Below are 23982 nucleotides of genomic sequence, written 5' to 3'. Positions count from 1 at the left end.
GGCTTTAGACACCACAACACATCCAGGCCTAACGACATAAGGTAAAAAACTGCCCCACCCGACAACAGGAAGGAGACAACATTCCCATCAGTCAAGAAAAAAAGGAGAAGAGACAATGTCAGGAAGGGAGGCCAGACAAGAGAAAAAGGGATGACACAGAGACCCCAGTGCCACTGTCCAATGGGACGTGTGCCCGCTCTTAACCCCTTTAAGAGTGAACTTTCGCTTTAATAAACTTTACTGCTTGCAACTTCAAAACCGTCTCCTGCTTTCATTCTTCCATCGCGAGCAGACAAGAACTGAGGTGTCCACATCGCTAGCTGGTAACGAACCCATTACTGAGGTGCCTTGCTTCACACAAATCATCCCCCCCAGCCCCAAATGGAATCCTTCTCACCACAAGCAGCTGAAGGAAGGAGGTCTTACCCATCAACATGATTCCCATAATTTGGGGCTCTGGTTGTCTCTGTCGCTGGAGCCATAAAGGGGCCCAAGTACTGGAAGGGACCCCAGCCCTTCCATGATTTCTCTGTGATGCCTCCAAACCACCAGCTCCTCATCACCACCTTCAGCCATTTTCATAGCCAGATTCCAGCCGAGTGACCTTGGGCAGATAACTTCCCCTAGATATCATTTCTTAGAGTCTAAAGATACCTCACAAGGTGACGTGACGATTAAATGAGATGGCACATGTAACGTTTTTAGCACAATGCCCAACACTTAGAAGGCAGTCAATACACAGTAGTGATGATTATCAGTAATAGTATTATCCTCACAATATCAGTTCTCGGTCCTTGTATCGTGCCCAATTCACTCTTTCATTTTATGTAAGCTATGTCCATAAATACACAGCCTCTAGGAGGTAATGGCTAGGGCTCTTGTGAGTCAAACTGACCATTGCTGTTCACTATCTGGGGGACACAGAACCTAACTCTGGTCTAGAGGCCACATTCCCACCTTCCAATGAGATTTTGGCTACCCCCTGCCCTCCCTGGGCCTCAGGGATGGGCTATGCTTAGCATTTTCCTGCATTAACTTATTAAGTCCTCTCAACTGCACAGTGCTAGGCTCTTAACCACAAGTACCCTCCCAATCACCCTGTGAGGGGAGGCACTATCGTCACCTTCATTTGCAACTGGGCAACCATGGCTGAGAAAGGTGAGGGAGCATGTCCTGTTAGTAGGTAGTGGGAGTGTCTCAAGACCAGTCTGACTCCAGAGTACGAGGTCATCACCATGACCTAAGCCACAGGCTCCCTGGCTTGGGCTTAATTGACCTGCTCTGTCTGCACTTGTGAGGTCTCCGGCCTACGTGCCTTTGCCCTGCACCTAGGCTGCCCCTTTTGGAAAGAAGAGGTGGGCTGGAGAGGTGGTGACTCCATACAAGGTAGGGGCTGGGCAGAATTTCTGGATAAAACAGCCAACAGATATTCACTGAGGCCTACTGAGTGCCTGGTCCTAAATGCTTGTACGTACTCCAGCTAAGGGCTCTGGGCACATTTCTTCCTCGGTTGGAAAGGTGTGTATAGGGGGTAAGCCAAGTGACCCACATGGTATTCTTGGTCCAGCTGATCTGAAGCGTCAATAACACAACATAGGTGATTCCTCCAAGCAGACTCGGCAAGCCGAAGGTGTAGTACACGCCACAGGTATCATGAACCCCCAGCACTTGGTTAAAACACACCTGGGGACAAACATCACTATAAGCAGATTTGCAGGTGAGACCATATTCCCTACCCACCCTTTTCACACACCCTTGGCATCCAGGGCCACCAAAGGGGAATGGACACCAAGGCTTGCCTAAGGAACACTTCTCAGACTTGAATGTGCACTCACATCATCCAGGAGGAGTTGGATTTAGCAGGTGTGGTGTGAGGCCTAAGATTCTGCATTGCCAGCAAGGCCCCAGGTGATGCCAGTGCTGCTGGTCTACAGACCTCACTCTGAGTAGCGAGGGTCTAGCGCAGGCACTATTCACGTTTTGGACTGATAATGCTCCGTTATGGGAGGCTGACCTGCACGCTGTAGGATGCTTAGCAGCTTCCCTGGCCTCTAACCACTAGATGCTAGTAGCACCTCCCACCAGTGTGTCAACCAAGAATGTCTCCAGACATTGTCAAATGTCCCCTGAGGGGGCAATTGAGACCTGCTGGTTTAGTCCAAATTTAAGTGCAGTCCCAAAGACAACGTGATTGTTGAGAAGAAAAGCATCTGACCACATCTCAGATTCCCATCAGGGCTCCTTCCACCTGGTCACTTAGCCTCCCAGATGGCCAGGAGCCAACAGAGTGGGATACAAATGCAAATTTGGTCAGGCTAGTTCCCTCCTTAGAATCCCGGTTATCTTCAGAATGAAAATCCAGGCTCCTCCACCAGCCCAGGAGGTGTGTCTGAGCACCTCCCATCTCCCAAGGCTCTGGTTCCACCACCTTCCTGGTGTGCACCCTGAATGTCTTTCTGTTCCTTGGTTGGGCCACATGCTCTTCACATCACTGAGCCTTTGTACACACTGTTCCTTCTGCCTGGAATGCATTTCCCACTTCTTTGCCTGGCTAATACTTCTTATCTGTCGATGCTTGGCTGAGAGGTCCTTTGCTCTGGAAAGCATTTCCTGCCTTGCTTCAGGCTAGCCTAGATGTGCTTCTGTAGCAGTTATCACATCTATTGTGTTTATTTGTCCATTTCCCTCACTAAACTGTAGCTTGAAAAGCAGGATGTGTGTTAAAACATATGTTTTGAATGAATGAATGACTGAATGAATGGAGTGAGTGAGTGATTCATCTTTGAATAGTCCCCCCAGGGATAGAATTGAGGAAACTGAGGCACAGAGAAAGTGATGGACGCTGAGCCTGATAATAACTTGTCGTGCATTCTTTGTTGTGCACTTCCGCCTTTCACCTCAGGATGTCAAAGCCAGAGGAGAGAAAAGACATTGGTTCCCACTGCAAAGATGAAAATCAGACCACCCCATCTTTGGTCAAATCAAACTGCTGATAAGTTCTTTCCTAATTTTAGGTTGAAACTGATTCCCTGAATAGCCACTACTCATCCAAATTCAGCCTTCAAAAGTCTACTCCTTTTTCTCCCACCAAGTCTTTAACTCCGTGAAGATCGACTATCCCTCAGTCTTTCTCTTAGAAGTACGTAATAACCCGGCCGGGTGCGGTGGCTCACACCTATAATCCTAGCACTCTGGGAGGCTGAGGCGGATGGATCATTTGAGCTCAGAAGTTCAAGACCAGCCTGAACAAGAGTGAGAGCCTGTCTCTACTAAAAATAGAAAGAAATGAGCTGGACAACTAAAAATATATAGAAAAAATTAGCCAAGCATGTTGGTGCACGCGTGTAGTCCCAGCTACTCCAGAGGCTGAGGCAGGAGGATCACTTGAGCCCAGGAGTTTGAGGTTGCTGTGAGCTAGGCTGACACCATAGCACTCTAGCCTGGGCAACAGAGTGAGACTCTGTCTCAAAAAAAAAAAAAAAAGTACATAATAACCAGTTGGCTATAATGGAGTATTCTGGTATGATCAATACTTCTTGAATATTAAAGGAAGAAAGATCCAACCACTTAGAAGAAGAATTAAACAATGGGGGTGGACATGGCCCGAGTCATTGGTCCAGTGTTGCTCTGCCCACCTCCGCCACGCGGCATGGCAGCAGTCAGGTGCGTATGACATGGCCAGCACCTTTCCCCACCATGCCGAGGATGACACATTATCCAAATTAAACCAAAGTGCCCCTTGTTCACAAAATTTGGAACTGGGGCCAAGAGATTCCACTTGGCTGCCTTCTTGAAGTGAAAAGACTACATTCTACCACGTGGAGGGGAGGAGATGGCCCCACGGAGTGAGAATAAAGCAGATATTCAGGAAAAGCAAAAAAGGAAGTAAAGCAGGGACTTTTGGGGCTCCCCACAACACTTTAGTCCCTGGTGTCAGCCTTCCCTGGGTTCCCTGTCCTTAGATTCCGTGACACCCTGATAGCCTTATAATAAAGTCCCCCTTCTGCGTGAGCAAACTTGAGCGGGTTGTGTTACTGGCTCCCAGCATCCTACCAAATGCACCATCCAAGCAGGGTGGGTCCCTCACCCAGGCTTTGAAGCTAACATAAGAAAGCACCAACACCTGCCTGCTGCTGCCTGTGCTACCACATCATGGCCCACCGGGGCCCCAGGGTCCTGCTGGTCTAAGCCAAGGCAGAGGGTACTAGCTGTCCAGTTTCTTACCGGCAGGCACTCTGCTCCCGCACTGGAGATCAGCCCAGCCACAAAGCCCAGCACCATAGCGAGCCAGGGAGAGGTGATCAGGTGACACGAGGAACCCACAGCCACGCCTCCTGCCAGCACCGCATTGTGGATATGAGTCTGCAAAGATATAGCTTGTGGGAGAATGCAGTGAGTCCCAGAGAGGACAACATCCTGCCGAAAGTTACTCCACATACTGGGAGCAAGGCACCCCTGAAATGTTCTCCCTGCTTTGCTGATCCTGAAACCATCCCCTCCCCTGAGACAGGGGACAGAACACGAACAAATTCCCAATAAACATAAGTCATTACTATTGTTTTTATTATTTATTATTATTATTATTGGCTCCTTGGTACCTATGTCACCCAATGTGACCCAGTTCCAATAAGCTGGGCCTTATTCCTGGGTCGTGTCTCTGATGCCCTGGAATGGGAGCCCTGCCTCACTCTTATCTGCCACCCTTGGCTCCAACTAGGCCTTGGATCTCTGGGCCCTGGGACCAGCTCCTGGGCTACCCTGACCTGATGCCCACTCCTGCCTCACTGGGTGTCCCCACCTTGTCTGCTCCTAGACTTCCTGCCACCAGGGAGTTCACCTGTGGGGACATTTGCCTCCCCTTCATGCTGGAATTACACTGTGAACCTGCTGTCTGTGGCCACATTCTCTCCACTCCAGGTCCCCTGTCTGTTCAGATTTTTCCCAACACCTCTGGTTGGCTGACCCTGTGGCCCAATGATCATGGAACTTGCTCTGTCTTTGGGGCTCCCTTCTCACCCAGCTCTCCCCACAAAACTTGCACACACCATCACCCCACTATATAAACATATATATTCCCAATATCCCTCTCCCCTGCTATATTAATAATAGCAGCTGGCTGGGTGCAGTGGCTCACGCCTGTAATCCCAGCACTTTGGGAAGCTAAGAGGAGAGGACCGCTTGAGGCTAGAAGTTTGAGACCAGCTTGAGCAACATAGTGAGACCTCGTCTCTACAAAAAGGAATTAGCCGGGTGTGGTGGCGCGTGCCTGTAGCTTCAGCTATTCAGGAGGCTGAGGCAGGAGGATCGCTTGAGCCCAGGAGTTTGAGGCTGCAGTGAGCCGTGATCTTGCCACTGCACTCCAGCCCGGGCAGCAGAGTGAGACCTTGTCTCTAAAAACAAAACAAATAATAGCAGCTAATGTTTGCCCAGAACTTACTCCTCATTAAGACTTTACATGCATTGTCGCTTAATTCCCACTTTACCGATAAGGCAGTTGAGAGGCTCAAAAAGTCAAAGTGGCTTAACCAAGGTCATATGACTAGTGCAACATACTTCTTTACTTCTGATTCTGATAACTCCATCCTTGACACATCTTGGGGAATGAGAGAGGCTAATTCTATTCTGGTCTATTGCTGCCGACTCTTGCCCGCAGTGGCTGGATTTCTGAACTAGCAGAAACGAGATTCAAACTTAGGTCTGTCTGATGTCCACACTGATGGATCTAATCACTCCGTGCAGAGAGCCTTTGATAATGTGACAGTCTCCTGAGTCCCAGAGCCCACTCTGGCCACCCAGCATTCTCCCTAATGCTCCATGACATTGCAGACAAGGCCTTGTCACCATCACCCAGCATGTCCTTTCCCAACACGCGGGGCTGGCACTGGAGTGGGGGAGGGGCATCGATATGTGTTACCCAAGTGCCGTCCAAGGGACAGCCCCCTTCTCACCATGTTGATCTTCCCTTGGGGGTGAGCCCAGGCCGACACTGAGGTGGCTGTCACTGTGCTGACCGCCAGAGCGTAGTAGGTGTTGAACACGGCATTCTTCCTTTCGTTTGGATCATTCAGCAGAGCACAGTTGAAACTTGGCCAGAATGTCCACAAGAAGAGGGTTCCTGGGGGCCAGAGAGGGACATTGGCCAGGACCACACTCCTCCTCCAAAGTCCTGACCTCCAGGGGCTTCAGATGAGGAGAATCCTAGAGCTAGGGAGTCTCCACTTTGTCACTTTCTAGCTATCATCAGCTACATGGGCGAGTCATGTCTCCTCTCCAAATTCTCAAGTTGGCAGAGACCAGCTAACATATTTTACAGGCAAGGAACTAAGGCCCAGAGAGATGATATCTAATACAAACCCCAGACCCCCTGAACCCAGTCTGGGATGGCCAAATGCTTACATAAAAAAAATTATGTGCTGCTTTAATTTGGCTCTATAGCCTGATACTCCTTTGCCTGCTGTCGGGCATTTCCCCTTAGCCTCTCCAGCAGTCTAAGTTCATCATTTTCACCACAGCTTTTCAAAATGCAACTTTGTTACTGTTCCCACCCTAGGGCCTTTCTCCACTCTCAGGCCCTATCTCTTCGCGTGCCCAATTCCCTCCTTTCAGTCGAATAAAAAAAGGACTGGACAAATTTATTTAAACTCAAGCATAACAAGTTTTTTCTCTCCATCTGATATTAATGAAGAGAGGTCCCTGGAAAGGAATGCTTAATTCGAAGGTATGAATTTAACAAACACTACTAAAAGAAATGAGTCATTATGACAGACACCCGGGGAAAGTTGGCAAAGGAGGGAGATTTTTCAGCTGAGCCTTTTTTGAGGCTTCCTGCTTAGCTGAAGTATGAGACCACCCATACCACCTCGTCCTTACCCAGCATGGCAAACAAACTGGGGCTCGTTGCCGTCCGATCTTTCTCCTGAGTTCCACTGGACAGGCCCCTCGAGAGGCAATAGGCCACGGTCAGCCCAAAATAGGCCGCAAACATGTAGATGTGCATCATGTTTGAGTGATCGTCTATCTGCAACAAAACCCAGCAGGGGCAGTGAGTGTCAGCATCCTCTGCCCATGGGCAAACCCTCATGTTTCTTGGAGAAAGTTCAAAGCTTCATGTAGGAGGTGTGACTTGAAGCCATGAAACTGGTGTTCAGACCTTACCCAGCCTGACTCATCCAGCCTTCTTCCTTCAGGGGAGCCCACGAGTAGCTGTGTATTTATCCCAGGGAGGTCACTGGCTGGCCTTTATCAGTAGCTCTTACATGCTTTGGGCTGAGATCCACTCGGTTGGGGCAAAAAGCCACAGGGACACCCCCCCCCACTGCTTCCTACTTCTCGGTGGAATTTCAGCTCTGCAGGGAGTGATGGGTGATACAAACTTGAAAAATGAAGCAAGCAGCCAGACTTCTTATAATATCAAACTAAAGTCTTTAGTAAATTCTAGACAGGTGCTAATTTTGCTTCACGAACATCAAATTTAGTAATCCTTAATAATTTATTTAGCGAGCTACTGCTAAATGCTGTCAGCAGTGCCTTCCAAAAATACCCAGAATCAACAGAATTGTTAAGACCACTGCCCACAGACTCCACCTTGATTTAAGCCACCACCACTGCTACCCCAAATCACTGCAATATTCTCCTAACTGGGTGCCCAGCTCCTGCCCTTGTCTTCCTACTGACTATTCATTCTCACGAAGCAGCTCGAGTGACCATGTTAAAATGTGAGCCAAATCATGTCATTGCTCTGCTCAGAATCCTCCAGTGGCTCCCATCTCACTCAAAGTCAAAGTCTACATACTTGCTATTCAGCAGTCCCCCCAACCTTTTTGGCATCAGGGACTGGTTTCATGGAAGACAATTTTTCCACAGACGGGACTGGGGTGGGAAGTGGAGCTCAGGGGGTGACCGGAGCAATGGGGCAGCTGGGCTGTAAATATGGTCACCCACCACTCACCTCCTGCTGTGCCCCCCACCCCCCACTGTTCCTAAGTTTCATGGGAGACAATTTTTCCATGGATGGCAGGTAGAACTGGGGAGCTTTGTGGCCCGGTCCCTAACATGCCACAGACCGGTACCGGGGGTTGGAAACCACAGACCTACAGGACCCTCCAGGACTGCTCTCTCCCTGACCTCTCTGAGGTCACCTCCTAGTCCAGGTGTTCCCACCTAAGGTCATTCAGCTGCCTGGAATGCCCCAGCAGGGGGATAAGGAGGGCAGGGTGGAGGGGGTGGTCCACCCTGGGTGCAAGCAATAAGGAGTGTTATCTGTAGAGGATCTCAAACAATTCTAAAGCCAATTAAATGCCTGTCTGCTTTTAATTAGCGCCATGTGTCAACAATTCTTAACAGCGTTGGTGATAAAAGTCATCTTGGCAGGTGCAGACCCCTGCCACCACCCTGCCATTGGTCTGCCACACCCCTGTACTCGCTTCCTTCAGGGCTGAGCTCAAAAACCACTTACTCGGTGAGGCCTTCCCTGGCCAGCCTAGCTATCCTATCTGTGATAATATTTTATCCCTTGTCCCCACCCTGCGTCTTCACGTCTCCTTTCTCCATTTTATTTTTTCTCAGTGGTACTTACCACTATCTAACACATTCTATCTTTTGCCTATATTTTTGTTTATTGTCAGTCTTTCCTTCTGAAATAGAAGTGCCATGACAGTTGTATTTTTCCACTGCCACAGGAGTACCTGGTATGATAGGTACCAAATAAATATTTGTGAAATGAATGAATGATGGTAACGAGCCCTCAGTCGTACGCAAAGATGAAAGTCTATGCAATTTTCTTGTAAAAACTGAAAAGAGGGCTTGCACTGTTAGTCTCTTTGAGCTCCACCAGGAGTCCAGGATCCACACCTGGAGAGGCTTGGAACACTCATTTCTTGAGTTGCCTCGACTGAAATGGCTCCGGCCCCTGGCTCTGGTTCTCCCTGAGCCCTCCCACTGAACAAACCCAGCCTGAACTGAAGTTTTGAGGACAGTGGACTCTCAAAATCAGTGCTAAGCCTTCCCCCTAGACCAGTTAAACTAGCACGTTGAAACTGCAGAGAAGAGAGGAGATGGCATTGTATTAATACAGTCTTTTAAAACAATCATTATAAAGGCCATAACAAAGTAGGACAAGGTTTATGATGCACTACTCATAGTGAGTGTTCCATCTCTGAAATTTACCCTGTCTTGACAGCCATGTTTTTATTGTGCGAACTATCTTCCATGCCAGCTGTAGCTGGTTGGACCAGAGTAGATAAACAACCCAGTGGACTGATCAGATTCTCTCTCTCTGGACCCAGGAATTGAGACTGAGAGAGAAAAGTGTTATCTCCTGCAGGATCTGGGACATAGAAATGCAGGAATAAACGTGGGTGGGTGGGTTAATTTTTCACTAATGAGAAATTAGATGTACAAAGAGGCACAAAGCCAATGGCTGGAGAGCATGGACTACCTAAGGTCACAAAGTCTTCCCACATCTAGTTCCAGTGGCTTACTGGGTGGTCCTTATACTAAATTCCACTCATTCTGCCTAACAAAGCTCCAATGGCATTTTCTTCCTGGGAACTAAGGAGTTGTAATTAATCCTCATATAAAGCAGAGAGAAAAAGCAGAAAATCAAAGTGTGCCTACGTGAATCCATGAGCCCATAGTGATATGAATAAATAAATAGATGAATGAATGAATGGAGCAGTGCAAGCTCTTCCTTGCAGAAGAATGCCAACTAATGGATGTGGAAGGGAAGACGGAAGTAGAAAACCAGTATTGGCAATCATCGTAGTACTGATTGATCCAAGCAAGAACCTGTGGGTGCTAAAACTAGTGGATGAAAGTTTGATGAGAAAAAGGAATTTTATAGGAAATTATCTCCTCCCAAGATGGTTATTAATTATAAAGGGGAAAATAACTTTACAGTGGAAGATCCTGGCAGACACCATCTTAACCAAGTGATCAAAGTTAACATGCTTAGTAATGGGACAAAGGGACGGCATGTCTCGTGATGCACTAGAAAGGACACACACATCACTTTCGTGGAATTCCTGCCAAGCATGCATACCCTCGTTTTTGAGGGAACAGTAGACAAGCCCACATTCTACAAAATCACTGGCTTTTAACTTCAAAACATGTCAAGGTCATGGAAAACAAGCAAAGACGAAGAAACTGTTCCAGATATGGATGGAGTTTAACACATTAACTGCCAAAAGAGTTGTATTTAACTCACTTGGGTTTTGACCCGGGGGCCACGTGAAGCATATATAAACTCTTACTTGTTGATGTTCTTATTGTTACAATTAATATTGACAATTTAATTCTAAAAACGTGGATTAAATGAATAGAAGTCAATAAATTTTATTTTTCCATTTATGTTTACCTTTAAATTACACTTGAACTTTTTATTCTATTTTCATAATAAAACGCTGCGGCCCCAAGGAAACGTTTCTGGTGTTTTTTTGTGTGTGGCAGTCAATGTGTTAAAAAGACATGAGACCTAAATGCAAGGTGTGATCCCAGATCAGAAAAAAAATTTTTTTTCTTTTACTAGACAGGATGCTGTTGAGAGAATTGGTAAAATTTGAATAAGGCAATCACATTGTATCAATGTCAATTTCTCAATTTTGTTAACTGAACAATGGTTATGTAAGAGAATGGCCCTGTTTTTAGGAAATCTACACTGAAGTATTTAGGGGTTAAAGTATTATATACAAATAAATGAACAGAACCAAAAATTAATAAATAATAACTTCCAATATTCCCTTCCAGACCGTCATTCTTTTTTTCTCCCCAAACATCCCCAGTTCCCTTGAAGAAGACGCCGTCACAGTCTCCCCTCCTTGCTGCGCTCATCTCTCTGCCTCCGGGCTGTTCCTGGTCACCGCAGCTGTCAGCACCTGCCCTTCAGCCTTTCTCTCCATCACTCTCCTCCCCTCTCGGCCCCCTGACCTCTCTTTTGTCATATCTTTCCCTCCTTAACATTTCTGCCACCCATATCCTCTGTCAAACCTTAAACCTTGTCATGACTTACAACTGTGCTGCCTCTAGAAACTCAGTTGCAAGCACCCCACCTCCGTCTGTCTGGCTCACTTCCTTAAATCTCCCCACTTCAACAATTCCAATCAACTGAGCCCGAAAGCAATGGTGGGGATGAAAATAACAGCCTGCCACGGCACCTCCCCCGTGCCAGGCACTGTTCTGCACACTTTATATATGTTAACTTGTTCAACCCTCACATCAGCCCTAGGAAGTGGGCATTAGTATTATTAATAATAATAATGTGTGCTGCTCTAGGGCTCTGGCCTCAGACTCCGCATCTCTGTTGGTACCCATCCCTGGGTGATCTCCTTGGGCCTCATGGCTTTACCCACCATCTATACCCTAACAACTCCCAAATTTATATCCCTGGCCCGACCTTTCCACTCAGCTTCAGACTTGTACGTTTCCATGCAGTGTCTCTACTGGTACTGGCATGCTTCATACATACCTCCTGCCCTTGCTTTAACCGTAACCCTACCATAGTCAACACCGAACTCTGGCTCCTCCCTCCCAGATGTACTCCACCCCCCAGTGCTCCCCATCTCAGGAAATGGCATCACCACTCACCCAGTTGCTCCAGATCAAAACCTTGGAGTCATCATGACCCTTCTCTGTGTCTCACACCCCACGTGCAGTCCATCAGCAAATCCTGCCCATTCTGCCCTCAGAATGTAGCCAGGATCCAACTTCTTCCCACCACCCCTACAGCTATTGTCCCAGTCCAAGGGTAGATTATTGCTGAGAGCCGCCTCTTTGGTTTCACCTGCTTCCTCCCTTGCCCCTTCAGCAGCCAGAGTTCTCTTAAAATGCAAGTCAAATCATAGCTCTCCTCTGCCCCAAACTCCACAATGTTCTCTGTATTTCTCAGAGTAAAATCTAAAGTCCTTACTGTGGGATACTGAGGCATAGCAAAGAGGCTTCATTTTTTTTTTTTTTGTAAACATGCATCATCTCGTGTGATTAATTCAATTACTCCCCCAATCCCTATGTGGTAGTACTGTTATCCTCACATTACAGATGAAGAAACTGAAGTTCTTTCTAGGAGGTTAAATTGCCCAGAGTCACATGGAGGTTTATGGCAGAGCTGAGATGCACACCCCAGTATTTGACTCTAAGTCCTGTGCTCTTTCTCCTAAACGAGGCTGGGACTCTGGGTTCTCACGCGGGCCCTGCCAGTATCTTGCTGTGTGATCCTGGGCAGTCCCTTCCCCTCTCTGGGCATCAGCTTTTTCCCCTTGTGAGATGGGGAGGTCGGCCGTATCGTCATTCAGGGGCAGGGTTATGGCAGAGGAGCTAGGAGAGCAATTTGGACTGCCCTTTCACAGCTGGCTTCAAACTTAGACTTGACAATCTCTCCCAGTGAGATCACATGTGCAGTTACTGACACACGCTGGTCTGAAAGAAGACACTGGCCGTACAGCTTGCTGCGACCACTGCTGGTGGGGCCCTGGGAACTAATTCTCTTTATATAGCACATAATTATCTTGTGAATAGCACAATCTTACACAATCATATTGTGGAAGTTAAAGGCATTAGTTTACTGTGTTTAAGCATTTGCCATAAACCACACTTTTGTAACCCCCTTTTGGCCTGTATTTATTTTTTAAAATCCCAGAATCCTCATCAAATGGAGGTGGGGCCCCCGTCCACCCTCTTGCCCCTCTACCCCAAGGTCCCTTCTCACCGCACCATGACTCACATTGAGGAAGCGCCTGTTGACCATCCTCATGGTGCTAAAGGCTGTCACCTCCAGCGGCACCATCACCGCCAGCTGCAACAAGTTAGCCTTCCCCAGGATGGCACCCAACGAGATCAGCACCGACATAGCGCTCATGGTGGCCAGCTGAATACTGGTGGACAGAAAGAGAGCCAGGATGACTGAGAAGGAAAGATGCCGCTCATTCATTCATTCAGCAAACGCTGCTGGTCACCTACTCTCTGCCTGGCACTATTCAAGGCCCAGAGGATGCAGCAGGAGACAAGATTTCCACCCACATGGGGGCTGATGCCGCAGTCTGGAGTTTCCTTTGTCCCTTGCCCCATCAACATGGCCGCTACGCTCTGAGAGATTGATCTGCACACACTGGTCGTACTGGGGTTGCTCCAAGGTGAGGTAAGGAGGTTGACTGTTCCCTCAGGGCCCCCTCCTGGTATCTGACACCTGGGACTCTGCCCACGGATTGTTCTCTTCTGCCGTCATCACTCATAGATGCTCGATAGAGGGCGCTCTTCACCCGCTGGCCCACCCATGCAGTCACCCCATCCTCATCCAGGGCCGCTGTCTCCCCCCTCCCTCTCCATGGCAGTGGAAAGAGACTGGGTTTGGAAGTAGGACAAGCCTGGCTTCCAGTCCTGGTTATGCCACTTGAGCAGCTATTTGATCTTACTGAGCCTGTTTCTCCTTCTGTAAAATAAAAATAGTAATAATACTTATCCCCTGGTAGTGCAGTGGGCATTGTAGGAATATTCTTCCTACAGGTGTATCTAGCACCAAAACTGGCACCAAGAACCGACTGATGCATAGAGGTTGGCATTATTAACACTGTTACTGGTTACTTCTTTCCCTTGACAAATGAGCTCAGTGTGGGGCTTCAGGAGGAGCAAACAACTTCTGTCCTCAAGGTGCTTATGATCCAGCTGGGCAGACAGGGCTTACACCATGAGACTGTCGACTAAGAATATCTGTGATCTGTGATATCACAGGTTGGAGGGGTTCATTGGAAGGACAGAGCAATGCTGACATCATCAGGGATGACTTCCTGGAGGAGGTGGCACTGAGCTGGATAATCTATGGACATCCACTCTCCCCTGAGCACCTTGCTCTAGTCTCTCTCCTCCCCCTGGGAGTTAATGATGATAATGCCACCACCATAGTGACAATGATAATAATGATTCATTGAGCATTATGCACACAGGCTTGTAACTATATCACCTCATTTAAATTTTGATCCTCTGAGAGACCCTCTGTAAAATGGTGCTAGGTTACCCCCTCACAGCCCCATTTTAGAGAAGAGGACATTGAGACTAGAAAATTTGAATTTTTGGCAATGGCCACACAGCCAGTTGATGACAAATGTGAGGTTCCAACCCAGCTGGCCTGGATCCAAAGTCTGTGCTCTGAAGTCTGGACACAGCTTCCCCAGCTGACATAGTGTCTTGCTTAAGGCTCAAGGACTTCAGAGGGGTGGTCAGAGAAGGGCAAAGGGCACAGGGAAGCACCCTTGTAAGGACCAGGAACTATTTAGAATAAGGGGTTCCCACCTTCCATCATGCCTAGACAGAATGCGCCTTCTAAGTGACCGTTCATTTCATTGACAAAGGCTTAACTCAGGAGTGTGTGTGTCAGCTGTGGTATTTCAGACCGTAAGTGCCACCTGGCACCGGGGAGGTGCTGAGACAGTGCAGTGCAGTGGTGAGGAGTGCAGTCTTGAGTCTAGGCTGCCTGGGCTGGAATCCTGATCCAGACACTTTCTGGCTGTGTGATCTTGGACAAATTACTTAACCACTCTGTGCCTCAGTACCTTCATCTATAAGGTGGAGGCAATGCCTCTGGAGCTGTTGCAAGGGCGAAGGGAGTTGACATATGTCAAGTGCAATAAGGGGGGTTGGTATTGCTATTACCTTCTAGGGAGAGTCCTTTTGGACCTTTCAAAATACAGCATTAAAATATCAGACTTTTAAGGCTCCTTTTATTTTCGTTTTTGTTTGAATAACCATTTACCAAGTTCTTAGTATGTAAAGAAAACAAAGGAGGGGAAAGTTGAATAAAATAGGCCCCTGCCCCGAAGGGACTCGGGCAGACCCGAGGGAGGCCAAAGGAGAGGACCCTGTCCCCAGAGGCAGGCCTGGGCACTGCCTGCCAGCCCTGCCCTGGCTGGGATTGGTCAGGAAGGAGCCCATTGTTCAAATCTGCAAAGCCAGTCTCAGCAGGGGCACAGCTAGGAGGGTCCAGGGGTCACGGGTGGGGCAGGGGAGTTCACTCAGGCTGCAGCTGGCCCCATCTTGTCTTCCGGGATTGAGTGGAAAACAAACAGGTCCCTGTGGACAGGAGAAGGGAACAGCCCTTAGACGCCTTCTGCTCCAGACTGCCACGGTGCAGAGGCTGAAGGCTAGTGTGACCTTAAGTCAAGGCAGCAGAAATGCCAGACCAGGGCCACCACTGTCAGAATTCCCCCAGAGTGCCCTTTGCCACTTCCCAGGTGGATACCGGGGATTATTGAATCCACGTGGGGATTACCTCTAAACTTTTAAAAGGGAAAAATGTGGACAGTCCCCCCCTGCACAGGGCCAGTGGGCAGCTGGCTGGACTGTTTTTCATGTATGACCACTCTGGAGAGTGTGGGAAGGGTATACAGGTGGTTAAAAGCTGAAGCCAGCTTCACCACTGAGCTGTGTGGCCCTAGGCAAGTGCTTTTCCCTCTCTGAGCCTCCATTTCCTTAACCTGTATACCAGTAGGCCCCCACCTGGAAGAGTTAAACAAAATAATATTTGTGGAGTGGCTATCAAAGTGCCTGGCACAGTGCCTGGCTCATGGAGAGATGTTCAACAGCCACTCCCAGAGGTTTAGCAGGGGCTCAGAGGGGAGGCTGGAGTGGCCTGGAGAGGTCCCCAAGATGGCTAAGATGAGGATTTACCATCATCTGGGCAGGACAGAGATTCAGAGTTGTATAAAACAAAAATGTAACTTTTAAGGAAAAAGTTAACCTCGTTCCTCCTATCGAGTGCGCAGAGAACATTTTCTGTACCCCATAAGCTTATTTTGTGCCCCTTCCTAATCAAGATCCACCTCCTTGCCTGAGTAACCACTACCCTGGCTTCTGGCACCATGGGTCAGTGTTGCTGGTTCTTAGCCTCTCCTGGAAACAAACGCGTCCACATGGATCACAGTTAACCTAAGGAAAGCGAAGGCCTGGCTATTCCTTTACCACCAGCATTTATGGACTAAGAGTCCTTCCTTTTCAAGAGGCTGTCTCTCTGGGTGTGACATTTCTATTTCTTTTTGTCTAATCTCTTTTTCTTAATTTTTCTATGAACTGATGTAACTTTACAAAATCATAATTGATAATTTTTAAAAAATGTAGGGAGGGCTATATAGACTTGGACCCCTTGTGATATCACAGAGTAGGACTGACCAATAAAATACAAGATGCCCAGTTAAATTTGGGTTTTAGGTAAATAATGAATAATCTTTTAGTGTAAGGATGCCCTAGATATTGCATGGTATTGGTGCTAGAAAGAGAAGGGGATATCCCAGTTCTTCTAGACCTGTGCTCTCGAGCTCCATGCCCTCCCTCAAGGACCCAAAAGCAATCCAGCCACCATCCGGGTACCTGAGGAGTGTGATGACCACCTTCCCAGTAGAGAAGTCTTCCAGGAAGCCATGCAGCAGGAGTGCCCACTGCACCCCGAGCACCAGCAAGAAGAGGCTGAAGGCCACACTGCTCCAGTTGTATCTCCACAAAGATGAGGCCAGGAAGCCCATCCCCAGGGCAGCCATGACGGTGACATCCTGGAAGGCTGGCCGGGAAAAAGAGGGCGAGAAGAAGGGGGAAGCAGACAAGGCAGGGGGTGGTGTGTGATTAGAGTGTTACAGAATGGCAGCTGGCAGGAACATTTGCGATCATTTACAAGTGCTTGTGCAAGTTACTTCTCCTCTTTGAGCCTCAATCTTCTCATCTGAATAATGAGGATAACACATACATACCGAGGTAAGGATTAGAGGAGCTAAGGCTGGTTAAGCACTTAAGGCAGGGCCTGGCCCCTAGTGAGTGCTCAGAAAATGTAGCAATTATTGTTATTATTAAACATAATGATATGAACAGGTGTAGAGCATGAGGACCTGTGCCTGGCACATAGTTGACACTTAGTATATAAGGTAATTGCTGCTGTTATTAGGATCAGGTTCAACCCCCTGGTCAGGCACATGGCAAAATAAGGCCACAGCAGCTGAGTGATTTGGCATAGGTCACACAGGAAAGAGGGGCAGGCCCCAGTGCCTCTGTTGGTGAGAACTAAATTATCTTTGCAGAAAACCTCTCTCTCCCTTTGCCACCTGCTCTGGGGGACCTGGTGGGCCAGCAGAAAACACCAGGCGGCCCTCACTGTTCCTGGCCTCAGACCCTGAGCATGGGCTGCTGTGGCAGGTGAGCGGGGGAGACGTACCTGACTGCAGGGAGAGTCCAGCAAAGGGAAAAGGTGAGCACTTTAATTCCAATTTTGAAAAACGGTTAACAGCTTGGTCTCCAGAACTAGAGAAACTTGGGTTCAAATCAAGGTTCTGGCACTTTCTAGCTGTGTTGTCTTGATATAGTTACTTAACATCTCTGAGTTTTAATAACAGCCTACACTTATTAAGTGTTTGCCATGTGCCAACACTGTTTTAATCACTTTACATAGATTATCTTGTTTCGTTCTCACAACCGCCCTTTGAGGTGGGTGCTGTCAGTATCACCATTTTACAGATATGAAAACCAAGGGACAGAGGCGTTAGGTAACTTCCCAGCTGATAGAGCCAGGGTTTAAACCTCGATTGTCTGCTGGGGCCTGGGCCTTTGACTGTCTGCCCTCTTCATGTTCTCATCTGTTACGTGGGAGAAATAATCATACCTCTTTCATTTGGTTGCCAGGGTCAAATGGTGTAATGCACGTGATTACTCAGAATAGTAAAGGCTGTTTTCTCAGTAAACACCAACCCTTTTCACACGTGTGTAAATGCCTGGAGAGAGATCTCGAAGGACTTTTTTTTTTTTTCTCCCACAGATATTGTGTCTGAGTTTGGGAGATTTTTACTTTCTCTTATTTTCAGTTTTTAAATTTTCTGCAACCAGTGTGTAGACAATAAATAATTTTTTAAAAAAGGAAAAAAGCATGGGCTTCAAGTTCAGACAGCTCTGTCTGATCCCAGTTTTATCATGCGTTATTAGGTTAAACCTTATTAGATTGCCAACAGTTGACCATGTTGACCTATAAAAATGATAATTTATATGTTTCAACTGCATGGCCCTGTGGCTTTGTACACTGCTTACTTTCCTCATGAGCAATTATACCCAGCTCAGGGGGAGCCGGGAAACCTGAAGCAAATAATGTTTTGTTCAAGTGTTTGGTACAGTACCTGGCACATAGAGAACATTCAGCAAACGGTGGCAATTCATCATCATTATGATAATGACAGCAATAAGGACTCACCTGCCACTGGTCTCCAGCCCTGATTTGGATAATAATGAGGAAGCTCTGATTGTCAGAACTCTCCAAAGTCTCAGAAAGCCCCTCAGATTTACAGAGTCCATTTAAATTCACTTCCACTGAAAAATACACATACGCAGGGTCTGACACATAGGACTTGGGTGGGTGTGGATATTCCCAAATCAATCTGACAGCATCAGGATATAGGAGGCCCCTAAGGACCTCAACAGGATCTGGGGATTTGGAGAGTGGGAGAGAGGTGGGCATTAAGGAGGATTCAACTCTCTGTGCCTCCTCTGACATGGGGGGAGGGAGGGCAGGAAATGCTTCCATCTTCTGCTGGCTTCCTCTTAGGAGTGGGGCGGGGTGGGCTGGTCAGGGCACATTTTGTACAGGGGTTCTCTTGGGATCAAATTCCGTCAGGAGCCAAGGAGGAAATATGTATATAAAGGTGCACATTTGGGAGCAGTGAGGCCTGTGGCCAATTGGAGACTGCATGGCCCACTGGAGATATTCAAATTCAACCTTTTATTAAACATAGTTAAACAAAAATGCATCTGCCATTTTGCAGCAATACTATATGCATAGGGTCCGGACTTACTGAAGATTCTATGAGTAAAGAGATCCCTCCATTTCCCTACCATTTTATAGAAGGGGACCAGAGAGAGCCTGTGACTTATTCAAGGCCACACAGCACACCACCAGCAGAGCCCAGCTCTGAACTTCTGGAACAGTGCCCTTCCATAGGCTAGGCTGTCCCTAGTTCTTTTTCCCCTCACCTCACTATAAAAGACCTTAGGCAAGCCGCTTGCCCTCTTTGGGCCTCAGTTGCCCTATCTGTAACACACAGGAGTTGGACTAGATACTCTCTAAGTCCCTTACAGCTCTGGAATATTCCAAGGAGGGGGCCAGCAGGAGGGTGGGGAGAGGAGAGTCACCAGGATAAGGGCAGAGGTGGGGCCCTAAAGATTAGAAAGTCAGAGGATCCTGGGTGAGGGACCTTATCAGACACTCCTGCTGCCCCAATTCTGCATATAAGAGCTCAGGTCCTTGCTCCCCAAGGCCGCATGCTATCCCTGAGGAAGGAATTGTGTTTCAGCCAACAAGATGGAATTAGGGCAGCAGTTTCCAAGAGCTGTTGATAGAGCCCATGCACCCCAGACTGATCAGGAAATAACATTTTGTTTCAGGCCTCCTCTCCCCAGGCTCCTGCCTCCTCACACTTCCTTTCCCAGCCTCCTGGGGCTCTGGGCTCATACCTGCTCCTCTTACTTCTCCCTACCTGGGCCCTGCCCCAGGGCTGGGCCCCAGCTCAGAGCAGCCCCACTGTGGCAGTCTCCGCCTCTCAGAGCCTGGTCCGCACCCACATCAGTCACGGGTCTGATAAGCTGATGGATGCTAAGGTGTTCAGGGGTGATAAGGATGTGCTACAGGGGCCCCTGGTGACTGGCCCCAGAGGGGAATTTTACAGTCTAAAGCAGGCCTTCAGGAAAAGTTTATGCAAGCCCCATGACTTGGAGAAAGAAAGTCTAACCTGGGAGTCCAGCCATGGGAGATAAGGCAATAATTACTATCATTGTAAAGGCAGGCACACAGAGGGTGCCCTCCATACCGGGCATTGTTCCAAGTGCCTTACAGCCCACAACCTCGTGCAGTAGGTACTATTGATTGTCCCCATGGGAGGGATGGGGAAAGGTAAGCACAGAGAGGTGCTATTACTATAACTAGCCCAGGTCACCTGGCTAATAAATGGTGGCAGGACTTGAAGCCTAACTATGTGGATTTAACCTCTGTACCATCCTGCCTCTCCATGTAGCATATGTAGTGTAATGGTGAAGAGTGTGGGTCTCTGAATCAGGTGGGCAGGATTCAGAGCCTGGCTCCACCTCTGTGTCCCAGCTTCCTGATCTCTAAAATGGGCATGAAACGATGGCACCTGCTCCGTGGATTGCTGTGGGCATTGAGCTTGCTGGCTCATGCAAATCACTTTGCCCAGCACTGGGTACATAGTGAGTGAGTGTTAGTAGCTATTACCCCATGACTGCTACTTATTAGCGTTTGACTTTAGGCAAAACTGTTCCTTCTCCAGGCCTGTTACAAAGAGTCCACTTGCAAAGAGTTCATTTAGATAATAGCAGTTTGCCCTTTTGAGTCCATCTCCATGGGCAGCTGCCTCCTCCAGCCTGGTGCCCCTGTGATTCTGGATCTGTGCCACCGCCACTCTTGCTCCTCCCTCTGGCCTGCAGAAACTTCAGGACTAACATCTCTGATGCCAGACCCAGCTTTTGTCCCCCAGGCTCCAGGCTTGACCTCCATACTGTGCTCCCCACTGCTGACTGGGAAGACCTTGGTGCCATCCATGGAGCCCCACACTGCCTCCTCCTCCCCCACAGCCTCTAGCCCCACCCACTTTCATCCCTGCAACAGCCTGGGAAGAGAAAAAGAGATTTCCCAAAGGGGAAGCCCAGGGCTGAGATGGGGAAGGTGCCAGGGTTTGGGGTATTTACATGTCCCTGGGAACATCCCTCTTGTCTTCTAGGAGCACTTCTCCCTGCCTCTGAAGAATGTGAGGGTGGAAGAGTGCCACTGGGTGGTATCCACAGCACAAGGCCCAAGATGGTCCCCCAATTTGGCAGCCCTCATTTAGCTCTTTGTGGCAGTAGATTGTTACAGTAATGGCCCCTAATGAACTACCAACTGCTAAACATGTGAATGAGGCCACCTGGGGCCATCGTGCTCCAATCAGACCTCCAGGCTGCAGATGTGTGAGTGACCCTAGGAGAAACCAACAGAAGAACTACCCAGCTGAGCCCAGCCCAATAGCTGAATGAACCACAGAATCATGATCATGAGTAAATAAAAAGGTTGCTATTTTCAGCTACTAAGTTTGGGGTGATTGTTATACAGCAATAGATAACTGATACACTCTGCTTCCCCTAAGCAAAGCATCTCTCAGGCAGCTCAATTCCAAGTCCAGATTGAACATATCATTGTTCACTTACCCCACAACCTGTCCCTGCCCTTGTGCCTCTCATCTCTGGAGCTGGTGCCTCTACATGTCACATCATATATCTGCAGCCATACTCCACTCTTCCCTCTTTGCACCAAGTGCAGCTGATTTTATCTCCTAAATATCTCGGGAATCGACTTCTTGCTTCTCCTCCACTGCCCCGGCCCATTTGGCCTCATCATCAATCATCCAGACTAGTGTTCATTAGAGCAAGGAATACATGCCTCAGAAGACACCAAAGACAATCAGCAGGGGTGGCTGGAAGAAAATATTAGCACTTCTAGTTTTATTTATTTTTAATGTAAAAAATAAGAAATTAAAGTTTACTAATAATAAAAGCTAACACTTTTTTTCATCAGTATTTATGTGTGTTGATTTTTTTAATCCTTTCAGTAACTTAATGAAAAAGTTCTATCACATCTGATAGAGATTGTATAATTTCCCAAGGTCTCACAGCTAATAAGATGCTGAGGCAAGATTTGAATTAATCTAGCACCAGGAGTTCTCAAACTTTCATGTGCATTAGAATCACCTAGAGGCTTGTTAAAACACAGATTGCTGGGCCCCACCCCCAGAGTTTCTGATCAGTATGTCTGGGCTGGGCCCTGAGAACCTGCATTTCTAATAAGTTCCCATGGGGTGCTGAGGCAGCTGGTCTGGGGACCACACTTTGAGAACCACTGATCTAGGCTATTTTACCACTAAAGGAACTTGGTGAAGTTTGCAACTCTGCAAGTATTTAATATTCAGATTGACCCTCACTTGCTCACGATGTCAGATAGCCTCACGTCTCCTTGCTCTGAAAGGTGTCTGTTGTAGTTTGGATGCTCATCCCCTCCAAATCTTGTGTTGAAATTTGATCCCCAAGATTGGAGTAGAGGCTTAATAGGAGGTATTGGGGTCCTGGAGATCAGAGCCCACACGAATAGCTTAATCCCCTTCCCGGTCGGGGGTGGTGAGTGAGTTCCCCACTCTATTAGGTCCTGAAAGAGCTGGTTACTAAAAACAGCCTGGCACCTCCTTTCCCTCTCTTGCTTCCTCTCTCACCATGTGATTTCTGCACACTCTGGCTCCCCTTTGCCTTCTGCCATGAGTGGCAGCAGCCTGAAACCCTCACCAGATGCCCAATCTTCAAGCCAGTAGAATCGGGAGTCAAATAAAACTTCTTTTTTCTTTATAAATTACCCAGCCTCAAATATTCCATTATAGCAACACAAAATGGACTAAGACAGTGTCCACTGGGCCACTGGGAAGGAAATACTGGGCCATTGGGAAGGGTTTGATATGTGTTTCTCTATATTTGTCACGTTACAACTAATGACAGGGTTTTTAAAAAAATGTATTATGGAAAATTTTAAGCATCCACAAAAGCAGAGAGAACAGCCTGGTGACCCCATGTACCCATCTCCAAGCTTTGATAATTGTCACATGAATCCTCTCTTGTTTTTATTATCCTTCTCCACTTTTTCTCTTTTTTTTCTGGCATAAAGGAAAACCCAGATATCACACCATTTCAATATGCTTCTCTAAAAGATAGAGTCTTTAAAAAAAACTATCATGCTTTTATGACATCTAGCAACATTAACAATAATTTCTATATATCATATGATATTCATGCTATATTCAGAGATTTCCTGATTGTCTCAAAAATGTCTTTTTAGAATGGGCAGGTTTGAATAATCAACGGACTAGATTAGATTAAGAGTATTGACAGATTGCATTACCTAAGTTTAACTCAACTAACCTTTACAAAATGGACTAATGGCTTAAAAGACTCTTGCAAAAATGCACAGATTGGAGGCAAAACAACAATGGCAGCCAAGTGACAAAAAAGGAAAGAGCAGAGTGATACTTCTCCTTGTAAGTCACATTCGAGGGTATAAAAAGAAAAAGTTAATCTAATCAGATTTGACAAGTCACCCAAGACAACTTGAAATTATCCAGAAGACTCTGAGGAGTAGATTTGCATCTACTACTGTCATTGGCAACAGTGGACCTTGCCTGGAGATTGACACCATTATGATTAGTAACTTGAAACTAGTATACATTTCATTTTGTTCTCTTTTGAATTTTCTAATTTGTGTGTATGTGTGATAATGTACAAAATATATTAATGCAGTCGTACTTCAGTATATAAATGGGGTGCATGCTCAAACAATGGTGCGTGCACAATCAGAAGTTTGAAGCCCTCTGGTCAATACTACACTACCAGCCTCCACACTGGTCTCATTCCTCAAGTCATGCTCCCTTCCACCATCCCCTACACCAGCCCTGGCACGGCTTTCTCTATAACCCAAACCCAAACTTGTCACACTCCTTCTCCTCCTCAGGTCAGCAGAATGAAGGCCAAACTCCTTACTCAACCCGGCAGGCCCATCACACCCTGCTTCCCTCTTTAGGCTCCAGGAACAGAGCAATGTTAAGCCCCAGTGAACATCGTTACTCCAGTGTGTGCTCACATGTTGGCTCCCACTCTGGATGGCCCTCTTGCTTCCCACGGGTAACTCCTGAGCCTTCAAGACCCGACTGGGCAGTCACCTCCCTCCAGAACCCTTCGCTGACACCATCATGTCCCCTGCTTGGGGTACGGGCTCTCCTCCGTGCTTCCAATGTAAAGTGAGTTTCCAAGGACATTTCATATCTATGCTAGCAGCACAGTGCAGGGGTGAAGAACACAGACCCTGGAGCCAATCTACGCTATACATAGTAGCTCTTACACCCACTACTTATATGATGAATGACTCAACTCCATTGTAAAAAGGGGCCATGATGCAGA

General features: G+C 47.5%; 1 protein-coding gene across 3 annotated transcripts in view; it reads right to left on the bottom strand.

Annotated features, from left to right (window-relative positions):
* RHCE (Rh blood group CcEe antigens) overlaps positions 1 to 23982 on the bottom strand; it is a 37774-nt gene that overhangs the window by 12344 nt on the left and 1448 nt on the right. For all 3 annotated transcript variants that reach the window (XM_045545946.1, XM_045545948.1, XM_045545947.1), the window contains exons 2-7: positions 16345 to 16531; positions 12713 to 12863; positions 6871 to 7018; positions 5949 to 6115; positions 4225 to 4362; positions 1550 to 1683 (exon numbers count right to left, since the gene is read on the bottom strand). In XM_045545946.1, the coding sequence (XP_045401902.1) occupies positions 1550 to 1683; positions 4225 to 4362; positions 5949 to 6115; positions 6871 to 7018; positions 12713 to 12863; positions 16345 to 16531 (925 nt within the window). The remainder of the gene's footprint in view (positions 1 to 1549; positions 1684 to 4224; positions 4363 to 5948; positions 6116 to 6870; positions 7019 to 12712; positions 12864 to 16344; positions 16532 to 23982) is intronic.

Source organism: Lemur catta, chromosome 3, assembly GCF_020740605.2.
Source record: "Lemur catta isolate mLemCat1 chromosome 3, mLemCat1.pri, whole genome shotgun sequence".
Taxonomy (NCBI): domain Eukaryota; kingdom Metazoa; phylum Chordata; class Mammalia; order Primates; family Lemuridae; genus Lemur; species Lemur catta.
This window is presented reverse-complemented; position numbering and strand designations above follow the sequence as displayed.